Source organism: Panthera tigris, chromosome C1 (assembly GCF_018350195.1).
Source record: "Panthera tigris isolate Pti1 chromosome C1, P.tigris_Pti1_mat1.1, whole genome shotgun sequence".
Taxonomy (NCBI): Eukaryota; Metazoa; Chordata; class Mammalia; order Carnivora; family Felidae; genus Panthera; species Panthera tigris.
The window spans coordinates 212,135,789-212,149,401 of record NC_056667.1 but is presented as its reverse complement, the minus strand read 5'-3'; the positions used below and the strand labels follow the sequence as shown (position 1 = coordinate 212,149,401).

Below are 13,613 nucleotides of genomic sequence, written 5' to 3'. Positions count from 1 at the left end.
GAGCAAATTATTTTTTATGATTGCCTCACAGCTTGAGTCTTTAACAGCTATCTATTTTGCCAAAAAACATGCTGTGAAATAAATTGACTATTTACTACTATAGCTAAAAGAATTGTTGTTTTTTCTAAAACCCCAAAGGCCCTGTAGTTTACATACCCAAGAGGGGGTGAGCACAACAAGCATAAAGAAGCAAAGATGAATAATCCAATTAATTCACATTTGCTCACACCATTGACTACAGATTCCTCTGACAACAATATGCTTTTGTACTAACAAACCTGTAATACAATTGGCCAGTATGCTTTGAGATGTTTATATTCTACATGTCAGGGATGCTTGAGGACAGTCTGAATATTCTCTTCTCTCTAGTTTGACCCTGTCACCAACAACTGTGACAGGTGGGCTACAGCCAGCAAGGCTTCCCGCTTCAGAACGGGAAGCTATGAAATACTAATGAGGCCCAAGAGACATACCTAGTGGGGTTGACTTTCATATAAAAAGCAATTATCAGGCAGTCACTGTGAAGATCCTTAGGAGCTCCACAGAAAACGAATAAGTCAAGGAACCCTGGACCATCCTCTACATTTCAAACCTGCTGGCAGCTGAAGAGGGCCTACGCACACACCAAGGCAGTCCCTCGGTCATCTCCCTTAATCTACTGCCAGCAACTCAAAGGGTCCTCCTTGCCAGTCTAGGCTTTTCTCTGTATCCATACCAATCCCTGTTCATGAGAAAGGGCTCAGGATCCGGTAGATCAAAAAATGCCTTCCTAGATTTGAGCAGACCATATGGACTATGAAAGTCTGAGTCTGTGGACACCCATTTCTCTGCACCACTGCCCCTCTGCGTCAGCCTGTTCCCTAAACCAAGCACAGCTGAAATTTTTGTTTTGTTTTTCAAAAATTATCTTTTTAATGTTTGTGATATGTGATATTCCCGATTTCATTCCTGATATTGGTGACCTGTGACTTCTATTTTTGTCAGCTGTACTTGAGGTTTATTGATTTACTGATTTTATTATAGAACCAATATTTGTTTTTCTGTTTTCAATTTCATTGATTTCTGCTTTAGACACAGATGAAAGTTAACCACCATGTTTCATACCCTCCCTGTCCAGGGGCACAGGTCTCTCCACAGTCTCATCAGCTGACCTCTAAATGCTGGCTTACCCAAGAACTCGGTACTCAGCCTTCTTTTCTTTAGCTACACTCTCTAAGTGATCTCATCCACTGCCTCGGATTTGACATTACGTATCTGCTGACGACTCCCAAATTTACATCTCTAGCTTCAATCTTTCCTTGGAGCTCCAGGCTCATTTGTCCAAGTATCTTATTGTTTCTTTATTTTCAGTTATTTTTTATGGCTTGACTGAAGTATAACTGACATAGAATAAACTGCATATATTTAAGGGCACCTGGGTGGCTCAGGCATTTGAGCATCCAACTCTTGATTTTGGCTCAGGTCATGATCCCAGGGTCAGGGGATCAAACCCCACGTCAGACTCCACACTGAACATAGAAGCTGATTAAGATTCTCTCTCTCTCTCCCTCTCTCTTTCTCTCTCTCCTCCTCCTCCTCCTCCTCCTCCTCGTCCTCCTCTGCCCTTCTCCCCTGCTCACTCTCTCTCCAAAATAAAAAAAAAAAAAAAAAAACAATTACATATCTTTAAAGTGCACAAATTGATTGGCTTTGACATACATACACAATTATGAAACTATCCCATCAAGATAATGAATATGTCCATCACTCTCAAAGCTTCCTTGAGGCCCCTTGGTAATCTATCTTTCTTACTCCTGCCCCAAGCAACCAATGATCTGCCTTTTGTTCATACAAATTAGTTTGTATTTTCTAGAGTTTTATATAAATGGACTCATACAAAGTGTATTCTTTTTTGCTTAGCTTCTTTCATCCATCGTAATTTATTTTGAGATTTGTCCATGTTGCTGCATGTATCAATACTCCATTGATTTTTTTTTTTAACTGCTGAGTTGTATTTGTTGAATAGGTATAGCAAAATTGGTTTTCATGCCTTCGGACATTTGGGCTGTTTCCAGTTTGGGGCTATTACCAAAAAAGCAGCTGTGAACTCATATGTAAGTCTTTATGCAGACAAATGCCTTCATTTCTCCAAGGTAAGTATCCAGGAATGGAGTGGAATGGCTGGGTCATGTTAAGTATACACTTAACTGTTTCAGAAGTTGTCAAACCGTGTTCCAAAGTGAATATACCATTTATATTCCCACCGGCAGTGCATGAGAGTTCCAGCTGCTCCACACCCTTGCCAACACTGGTTATGGTCAGTCTTGTTAACGTCAGCCATTCTAGAGATTTTATAGTTGTATCCTGTGCTTTTAATTTGTGTTTTCTTAATGACTATGTCAAGCATCTTTTCCTATGCTTACCTGCTATCCATATATCTTATTTAGTAAAGTATCTCTCAAATCTTTAATACAGTTTTTAAATAGGCTGCCTGTTATTGACTAAAAGAGTTCTTTATAGTCTAGATAATAAAAATCTTTGGTCAGATAAATGTTTTGCCTTTTTGTAACTGTGTTTATTAAAAAGCAAAAGTTGATAATTTTAATAAAGTCAAATTTATTATTTCTTTTATGCTTCATATTTAAGAAATATTTGTTAAATCTAAGATCACTAAAAATTTCCCCTTTTTCTTATAGAAAGTTTATAGTTTTTACACAAACATTTATATCTATAATCCACTTCAAGTTAATTTCTGTATATGGTACAAGGTAAGGGTCAAAGTTCATTATTTTTCATATGGCTACACAATTGTAATAGCACATTTGTTGAAAAGAGATCTTTTCCCCACCAAATTATTTTGGCACCATTGTAGAAAATCAAATAATCCTGTATGTGTGGGTCTACTTCAGGCCTCTCTACTCTGTTCCATCAATCTATATGTCTATCTTGACATTACCACACAGTTTGATTATCAGAGCTTTATAGTAAGTCTTGAAATCAGGTGATATACAGCCTCCAATTTTGTTCTTCTTTGTTTTGGCTATCCTAGGTCCTTTGCACAACTATACAAATCTTAACATCAGCTTGTTAACATCTATAAAGAAGCCTGCTACAATTTTCTTTGGGATTGTGATGAATCCATCTATCAATCTGAACAGAATTGGTATCTTAGCATTACTGAGTCTTTTAATTCATGAGCATGATATTTTTCACCATTTATTGAGACCTTAGGTAATTGTTCTCAGTTTATAAACTATAAAACGTTTATAGTTTTAGTGTACATGTCTTACACATCTTTGGTCACATTTTTCCCTCAGTATATCATAATTTTGATCCTATGAAAAAGATACTTTAATAAATTTTGAAATTTCCAATTTCTCATTGTTAATATATATAAGTACAATTGATTTTTTATATCAACCTTCTGGCCTTCAACCTAATCTCACTTATTAGTTCTAGCAGCTTTTTGTAGATTCCTTAGGATTTTATATATAGAAAATCATATAGTCTGAGATTAAATACAGTTTTACTCCTTCCTTTCCAATCCGAATGCTTTTATCCCCTATTGCTTTACTGTACTGGCTAGAATCTCCAGTACAGTGTTGAATAAAAGGGATGAGAAGGGACATTCTTACCTCATTCCCAATATTGGAGGAAAAGCATTTAGCCTTTCTTCTTACTAAGAATGGTGTTAGCTATAAGTATCTCCTAGATGTTCTTTGCCAAATTGAGGAAGTACTCTTTTATTTCTAGTTTGCTGTGATTTTTTATTATGAATTGTTGTGGACTTCCGTCAATTGTATTTTCTGCATCTATTGAAATGATGGCATTCAAATGAAATATGGTAAGTTTGGTCTGTTAACTAGGTGAATTACATGAAATTGCTTTTCAAATATTAAACTTTGCACTCCTGAGATAAACCCCATTTGCTCATGCTATATTACCCTTTTAGTATAATATGTTGTTGGATTCTATTGGCTAATATTTTGTTGAGGACTTTTTCAACCATGTTTGTGAGGAGTACTGGTCTGTAGCTTTCTTCTCTTACAATGTCTTTTCCTGGTTTTGATATTAAGGCAATGCTGCCTTCTCAGAAGTTGGGAAAGGTTTCCTCCTCTTGCATCTTCTGCAAGTGTTTGTGTAGAATCGGGATTATTTCTTCCACAACTTAGAATTTATGAGTAATGAACCATCTACGCCTCCATATATTCTCAACATCTCTATTAACATGTCTGAAAAGAAATTAAAACTTAACATGGCCAAGCAGAACTCATAATTTTTGTACCCAAACATGCTCATCCCTACTATTCCTCATTTCAAATTAATGACATCGTGTTCACCCATTTTGCTTAAACCAGAACCTTAATCCTTCATTCCCTGCTTTCATTAACCCTACTCCTCAAATCTATCTTCAAGTCCCACTAGCTCTTTCAAAATGTATCTCTACCTCTCTGCACCTTCACTATCATGGCCCGGCATATACCTCCTAACTGGCCACGCCAATGCACAGTTGCCCCCACTACATTCCATTCTCCAAATAGCAGCCAGAGTGATTTTTGGCTAAATAAGACCATGTCACTCCCTGGCTTAAAACTCCCATATGGCCCTTAATCTCTTCTGCCTTTAGATATTAACTGTAAAATAGAAAAACAACAAGCTGTGTCTATGTAGTCTGAATACACTGACTGTGGGAGCACTATAAGAATTTCAGTAAATTCTTATCTGCTTAACTAGCTCCAGTGACCTAGGAATTACAAAATCACAAACTTAGGCCTCTTGGGAAAAAACACAACTTGGCTGTGTTGAGTCTTAAAGGAGGTATAGGTTTTTGTCTAGAAGCAAAGGCACCAAGGCAGAAGTAAGAATCCCCAAGTCCTAAGCTGTCCTTCTAGAGCATGACAACAACAAACACTTTCACCTCCAACCTACCCTCATCTTCCTAGGCTTCCTATCCAAAGCAAGAGTGGTTCATACAATACCAGGAAAGGCTGTGCCTGCTGGTCTTAAATACAAAGGAGGGGCGAAACAGGGAAAATAATGCAACTAACTTATTTATTCATATGTTTGTGTTTTTTTAGCCATCCCCTGCTGCAGCCAAGGTAGGAAGGATGCTAGGCAACTTGGCCTTGCTCTTTTTTAATCAACCTCGTCCACCTCTGTAGAGCTCAACCGGTGCTCTACTATATGCTCTCCATTCCTATTCTTCAACCAGTCAACATCTTACACATGTTCCGGTCAGCGCCAGACTCACCCAATTTGCTAACTACTCTTCTATTTCTTTCTATTCTGCCCATTCTCACTCCTTGAGTTAAAGCAAACCACCACCTTTTTGTGTTCCTTCTTCGGATCATCTTCACTCTAATTCTGCCTCTTTACTCCCTCAAATGACCTCCAGGAATACTTCCTTTAGTTTGATCAGGCCCTAATGCACTCCTCTTGCCTTCTTAGATATGGTCAACACTGTGCTAGATGACGCTTTCCAGAAAAGAGAAAGTGGCCTAAATCAATCTATGTTCCTAGGACTTGGAACCAACTCTTAGCTGTGCTTTTGGAGAATCAAGGGAGGAGACTACAGCCACAATTGGCTGCAACTGGGGGTGGGCTGGGGGTATCAGGACTAGCATAACTAACCCTCATAAAATACTCTTCACTTAACTTCACAGCATTAACTATAATTATCCTTAAATTTGTGTATTATTAGTATCTGTCTCTTCCTGCACTCCCCATCAGACTAAAAGCTCCATAAGGGTTAACAACTATGTCTATCATGGGGCGCCTGGGTGGCTCAGTCAGTTAAGCGAATGACTTCGGCACACATCATGATCTCATGGCTCGTGAGTTCCAGCCCTGTGTCTGGCTCTGTGCTAAGAGCTTGGAGCCTGGAACCTGTTTCAGATTCTGTATCTCCCTCTCTCTCTCTACCCCTCCCCCACTCATGCTCTGTGTCTCTCTCAAAACTGAATAAAAACGTTGAAAAAAGATTAAAAAAAAGAAAGAACTATGTCTATCGTGATCATTATTAACATCCCTACACCCTACAAATCCCTGGCATGTAGGTCTAACTCAGTTACTCCAGCCCTGTCGGATAAAACACAAATTGAATTTATATCTCAACAAAGCTCTGAGATAAGGTAGTACTTCCCCCATTTCTGGAAAAGCTAATAATAAAAACCAACATTTCTTGAGCTGCTACCATGCGTTAGGCACCATTCTAAGATTCTTACATGTATATTCTCATTTAATCCTCATCACAAACGTATGAAGTAGGTACTATGATTATTCCCATTTTACAGATGAAGCATTTGAGGCACAGAGAGGTTATATAATTCACCCAAAGTTATACAGATGAGCTGCAGAAAGGGATTCAAACCCAAGCCTAAAAAGCCCACTCTATTATTTCCTATAGTACCGCTCAATGAAGACAACACCATATTCCTCAACACCGATGAACTGAGCCAAATAAAAGATGCTATGAATAAATGCTACAAAGAAAAATCCAGACTTAGACACACAAGTTGCCAGTTCTACATGACAATTCAAAGAAACTGCTACTATAAATGATTCCAGTGCCTGACTCTTATTTAAAATAATGGTCAAGGGGCACCTGGGTGGCTCAGTCAGTTAAGCATATGACTTCAGCTCAGGTCATGATCTCACGGTTCATGGGTTTGAGCCCCGCGTCAGGCTCTTTGCTGACAGCTCAGTGCCTAGAACCTGCTTTGGATTCTGTGTCTCCCTCTCTCTCTGCCCCTCCCTGACTCACACTGTCTCTGTCTCTCAAAAATAAACATTAAAAAAATTTTTTAATAAAAAATATTAGTCAAAAACCACATCTTTCTTTTCGATTGACAGACATATATAGAGAATGAAACCCAGAATATTCTTATGTTGAAAACACTTCCTCTGCCACCAGATCTCTGTTTTATAAAAAGAGTCTATTTTTGTCTGCCAAAGGAAACCCAATCACCAAACTGGACCCTACAGAACTAGGTATGTGTTGCCTGAGTTTTCCCATAGAGGCAGCAAGAATGTATGAAGACTGCCACCCTCCCATGACTTTGTCTTTCCAGTTCTCCCAGTATTTAATGTGGGAAAATAATACATATCAAGTTTGAATGTGCCCTGCAAGCTTTTATTCTGTCCTAAAAATTACCAGAAACCAAGGCAAGGCATGTGAAGGGAAGACAGGTCACAAGGGAGGGAGCAAGGAGAACAACTCAAATCATTAGCTGTCTGCCCATCAAATGCTTCTAAGTTCCCAGCATTCCATGGCCTGCTTCTTAGAAGAGTCCATGACTGCTTCAGTTTATGATGTCTCCCCGATGCACCATGGAATGAAAAGGCCCTGAGGACTCTATTATTAGAAAAGGAAATTTTAACTTACCTTCCACTGCTCTTCTGGAAGCAGCTTCACGACCACCAGATCCCCATTCAAGGCTCTATTACGAGCAACAACACCATCAATAAAAATGTCTCGATCACCATCCTAGGTTGGAGAGAGAAAACAGTCACCTTACCAAGGCCTGGAACCAAAACTTACTTCCTTGGTTTAAAAGTTGGGAACTCTACAAACTGTCCACTGACCTCACAAGAATGCTAGTACATAGCCACAAACAGACCTAGTGGGAAATCAGTCTCTGGAACTAGCAGAAATGGGGATGAACATAGAAGAGCAGGTTAACAGAATGTTAAAAAACATTTTTTTAAATATAAGGGAAGATCTCCCATAGGCAGACCAAAAACAAACAAAAATATATAACGCAAAAAACTGAGGCTGCATGCTTTCCTAATTGGAATGAGAAAGGAGTAAGTGATCCTTTCTTGTTTGACATAAAGCATGATGATACATTTTCTACACTAACGGAATTTTTTTTAAGTATCAAAGAAGGGTAAAAAGTAGCCAATTTGCAAGCAAACACAAGAACAATAAAATATAATCCCCCAAGAAAACCAACTGGGGGCAGGAGCAGCAACCAGCTCTAGGAATTGGGTTCTCCAAGGAAGGAACTAGCAAAATCATACTCCTCCCCGCCCCCCCCCCCCCCAGGCAAGTGGCACAGAAAGCAAAGTATGGTTGTTTTGATGGAGACCTAAGTAGAAGACAAAGAAGGAAAGGAAAGGGACAGGAGATTCATGAAGCATTCTCACGCTCCTCCACCTGTCTGACTGAGGAGCAGGGTGAACTTGGACCCCCCTCCCTCACCCCCTGTGAACACAAAGCACGGGACACCTACATCCTTGACCACATGCTTACAAATAACCCACTTAAAGCAGTAAAGCCCTAGTGAACTCCCCAGGTATCAACTACTAAACTTACACAGAGGCCAGAGTCTTCCTAGTAAGCCAAATTACTTTGCAAAAAAACACTCAGATGGAAAAGAGAGCTAAGGAAAACCACCCCTTCAGCAGTAAGGGTCCATGAAAAAAATTGAAGTATTTTTAAAACGTTTCATCAACAAACAGGCAAACATGTACTCGAATCCTTTTATCCTTCTGAAGGTTTATATGGAGTGCTTCTTTTCAGAAAATAAGAGAGAAATAAAATATTTATTTTTCTTAAAGGAAATAATAGCAAACAGGCATAGAAACCACCACTCAAAATGTGCTAATAGAGGCACTTGATTCGATAAGATTTAACACTCAACGAGCTAAAGGCGATTACTATGACATTTCAGTTAAAACTGAAATGAGCATCCCCAGTTCACCAAACTTGTCCCACCACCACCAAAAATGGGACTCTAGGCAGTCAGCATTTTTTATAGTTTCCAATTACAAGCCATTAGAGACCTTTTAGAACAGTTTTTCTGTTCAATTTCCAATCTAACCATGGGCTCACAGCTGTGGCCTACACAGGTTGCCAAACCTGACCCACCCTAGTCCCTGAGGTACCGCTACTGTGTTAGCCACATAGACAGTTACTGCTGTTAACCTCACGTCGAGCTTCTCACAGATACAAGGAAGAAACAACCAATGAACGGAGAGTGAACAACTGAAGTGTGGCACATCATCACCAACTGCTGCCTTCTGCAATTTACATAGCGACAGGACCTCTCCAACTTCCCTGGGATGAAAAGAGAGCTGTCTGGAGGTCATCCCAACCCATTATCACGTGTCAAAACATATGGAACGAAACGTCTCTTTCATAAGCAGGTACACCACCCTTAGCGCAAAGATTTAAGATGTTAAGATACTGGTATTGTCATATTTCCATCCCAAGAAACCAAGAAAAGCAGACAGTATACAAAAAAAAAAAAAAAACACACACACACACACAAAACCTCAAACAATATACAAATCTACAGGTATTGCATCACTACTCAGCTCTTACAAAACCCCGTACCTGTTGCAGAACCTTTTATTTTAAAGACAGTAAACTTGGGAACAGCTCAATATTAAAAGTTTGATTCTGGGGCTCCTGCGTGGCACAGTCGGTTGAGCGACCGACTTCGCCTCAGGCCATGATCTCACGGTTTGTGAGTTCGAGCCCCGCGTTGGGCTCTGTGCTGACAGCTCGGAGCCTGGAGCCTGCTTCAGAATCTGTGTCTCCCTCTCTCTCTGCCCCTCCCTCACTCATGCTCTGTCTCAGAAATAAATAAACATTAAAAAAAAATCTTTTTTAAAAGTTTGATTCACCCCCACTTGACTACTTAAAAAAATTGTTTTAATGTTTGTTTATTTTGGGGGAGGGGAGACAGGGAGAGAGAGGGAGACATAGAATCCGAAGCAGGCTCTAGGCTCTGAGCTGTCAGCACAGAGCTGAGGAGGGTGCTTAACCGACTGGGCCATCCAGGCACGCCCTTGACTACTTTTAAAGGCCAAAGAGTTCAGTTCTTTATTTGAATTCCAAAGAGTAGCTCTACCCACCCACACCCAGAAAGAGTAGAGGAAAAAAACGGACTAATGAACAACCTAGAGGAAATATAAAGGGATCTGGGGGTAATCTAAGTAAATACTTAGCAGGGGCACGTGGGTAGTTAGGTCGGTTAAGCATCCGACTTTGGCTCAAGTCATGATCTTGCAGTTTGCGAGTTCAAGCCCGGTACTGGGCTCTGTGCTATCGGCATGGAGCCTGCTTCAGGTTCCCTGTAACCCCCTCTGTCTGCCCCTCCCCGGTTGCATGGACGCGCATGTGTGTTCTCTCTCTCTCTCTAAAATAAACGTTAAAAAAAAATACTTAGGAGGCTTTGGAGGGGGGAGGACAACCAAGAGCATTCCCTATTGATGCAACAGCTCCCTTTGGGCCAAATAAATTCCACAGATGTTCAAAGGGTGCCTCCCATGACAAGATGCACAAAAAAGTTATAAAACTTCTTACACCAACATATTCAGAATGGAGCTTATGTTATTTGTAAAAAGCCAAGTTTCTATATCTAGTCTATTTCTCCTCTTTATCCTATTCCAAATAGGACAAAGAAGCATCTCAATAATACCAATTTATCTTGGTTTGCTTGAAAGTCACATGGTTTTATTCTAACTCTGTATCTTACTTTTACTGAGAACTCCAGGAGGCTGGCAGGTACATATATAAGTGACTTGTCCCATGTATTTTGGCTTTGTCAAAAGAAAATGAAAATCAACTTTCTATCAGTAGAAATTATAATGAACCTAAGTCAACAGCCCCCAAAATGAAGTACTTTATTAAAACCAAGTGATGATGGGGCGCCTGGGTGGCTCACTTGGTTAGGCGACCAACTTCGGCTCAGGTCACGATCTCGCAGTTTGTGAGTTCGAGCCCCGCGTCGGGCTCTGTGCTGACAGCTCAGAGCCTGGAGCCTGCTTCAGATTCTGTGTCTCCCCCTCTCTCTACCCCTCCCCTGTTCATGCTCTGTGTCTCTCTGTCTCTCAATAATAATAAATACACGTTAAAAATAATTTAAAAAAAAAACAAGTGATGATGAATTACTGTTCTTAGCCTATTGACTTAAGTAGACATTTTAACACAGCAAATGACATTGTGTAAGTTCACAACTTAGTTTTTAAAGTTAGTAAGAACCTAAATAATCAAACCTAGTGTACTTTTGTTATCTCCAAAAACTTTAGAAATTTAAATTAGAATTTGGAATTTTTAAGGTGTAAGAAACGTTAGACAATCTAATCCACCCCTCGTTTTACAAATAAGAAAACTCTTCAATTTCCTATCATCAGGGTTGGGGCCACATCTTCTTTACTATCAATTCCTGTCTTTACTGTCCATGCTAAAGCAGGGGACAGTAACATTCAGTCCCTGGCTCTGACATCTTACTCCTAGTCCACCTGCGAGCATTTTTCCAGTTCATACTCGACCTGGACATGAGCTACATATGCTCATAAATCCAGACCAATGGTGGTTGTGGGGTTTATCTACATGCAGTTTATTGCCTCCACTATCTCCCTCCTCAATACTTTCTATAATGCCTCTAAAAACTTAAGCTGACCAAAAAACCCCACAAAACTAGAATGCAGGACTGTTCCCGTATCTACAACCAAAACTTACAACTAGGCTTTGATAGAGCTTTTGCAGTCAGTTCTTAGTTACTTAAAGGTGAATCATTCAGCACTTTTTTACCCTCTGAGACAATATTACTACTCCATTAGTGCCAATTAAGAGAATAAAAGAGGCATAAAAATAAGCCAATCCTAATATCACAACTGTCTAAAAGAGTCTTAATAGGACATGCCAAAAATACAATTTCAAGTAGGAGAACAACTTGGGCTTTTGAAACATCAATAACTTTTGCTTCTTAACTTCCTTTAACAAGCCAAATTAAACTGTGGCAACACATCATTTGCAAATTTAGGTCATATGAATTTAAATTATAGGAACCTAACTAGGCCCCACATTTTAGAGGACTTTTACTCTGGCCCTTCTCCAGTCGCACTCCTCTCCATAAGTAGGGAATTCTAAGGGCCAAACAGATGAGCATCCCTGGGGTAATCAGCTCCAAGTTCACTTCCAGGGCATACACAGGCATCTTCCCCAGGTCTGTCTGCCCGAAGGCAGACCACAGTCACTGGTGGCACCCATTGGACTTGACAGGTGGCTAAAGGACAGGTATTTCCAAGGCATGTGGAAAGAACTTGGACATGTGGGATATGATAAGATGCTCACATAAGTGCATGCAAGCACCCTCACTGATGGGGGAGGTGGGCGGGCAGCAAAGAGGGAAGACAGGATTGGGAAGGGAAGAAGGGTAGGCCAGAGGTGGACCCTCTCCATGCACCCCCACTTCAGCATGGAGCTCCAAGGAGTATGAGAATTCTACATTTGAACCCAGGTACATAGAGGTATTTTTGGCAAGTAATATATTTTATTTGTTATGAATGTGTTAACAGTTTGCTAGTTTGATTTATACTCTTAAATATTTATTATTATAAAGTATGCATGCCTCCATTTGTATTCTTGTCCTGGGCCCCACACCTCTTAGGAACCAGCCTAACATGGATCCATCTCAGGGAAATTCAATACTGTGTATTCAGAGAAGAAAGAAAATAAGCAATAAAATTTTCAAAAGGTTCTGTGGAGCTCCCCTTAACATTCCAATCGATGACAGCAAACTTCAGCGAACACAGGAGACAGGAGATTTATAATCTGCTCAGCTCCCAGGTGTCTCTCAGGGTGAACTCCTTACTGCACAGGGTATGATTCTCGTGCTTAAAAATCCATGTTTTTCATACACCGGGGCCCCTATTATAATCAAGCTCCTTCAACTGGTATGCCAACGAATAAATGGTAATTCTTTCTAATGTAGAGAAAATGCAAGTTATGCTGGATTTACTGAGAGATTATCTGTCTCCAACAAGGCATATTCCTAAGAGTATTCATGGGTAATTTTTATGATTACTGAATGTGATTTTCATCTTATGAGCAAACTTGAGAATCTTAACACCATGTAAACAGTGTTTCCACTGAACGATAAAACTACTCCTGCAGGTAAGTTATGCCACAAAGCTGACCCTCGGTTATACAATCAAAGTACGAGGGTCAGCATATCTAGCACATTCCATCACAGGAACAGAATAGGATTCAGAGAGAACAATGTAACATGCCAGTGATACTTTTTATCTAATCCAACCGGTAAGACTGAACTTGACAAACAAATGTGAATCCTTGGCTTCTGTAGAACAAGAAAAAAAGAACTAAACTGAGCTTGGGAATAGGTCTTAAAAGTTATTGTGACACAACTACCACCTGTGAAGCACATGACTGAGCTTGTATTCTCACTAAACTTGTCATTTAACATCATGAAATATGTTAACAAAAAAAAAAAAAAAAAAAAAAAAAAAAATATATATATATATATGTATGTATTCCATTCCCTCATCAATAAGTTCAAATTTATTCCTATGCTCTCTTCCACCGTTAAAACATCTATAAATGGGGGCACCTGGGTGGCTCAGTCAGTTGAACGTCCAAACTCTCGATTCTGGCTCAGGTCATGATCTCATGGTTTGTGGGATTGAGCCCCCCATCAGGCTCCGTGCCGACAGTACAGACCCTGCTTGGGTTTCTCCTCTCTCTCCTGCTGCCCCACTCCCCAGCTCATACTTGCGCGCGCGCACACACACACACACACACGCTCTCTCTCTCTCTCTCTCTCTCTCTCTCCCTCTCAAAATAAATAAACTTAAAAAAAAATCTACAATTCTATGGCTAT

The 13,613-nt window shown here is 40.0% G+C and overlaps 1 protein-coding gene across 6 annotated transcripts in view; it reads right to left on the bottom strand.

The window, feature by feature from the left end:
* Positions 1-13,613, bottom strand: part of DIS3L2 (DIS3 like 3'-5' exoribonuclease 2) — a 346,637-nt gene that overhangs the window by 268,220 nt on the left and 64,804 nt on the right. For all 6 annotated transcript variants that reach the window (XM_042995635.1, XM_042995640.1, XM_042995639.1 and 3 more), the window contains exon 5: positions 7,364-7,465. In XM_042995635.1, the coding sequence (XP_042851569.1) occupies positions 7,364-7,465 (102 nt within the window). The remainder of the gene's footprint in view (positions 1-7,363; positions 7,466-13,613) is intronic.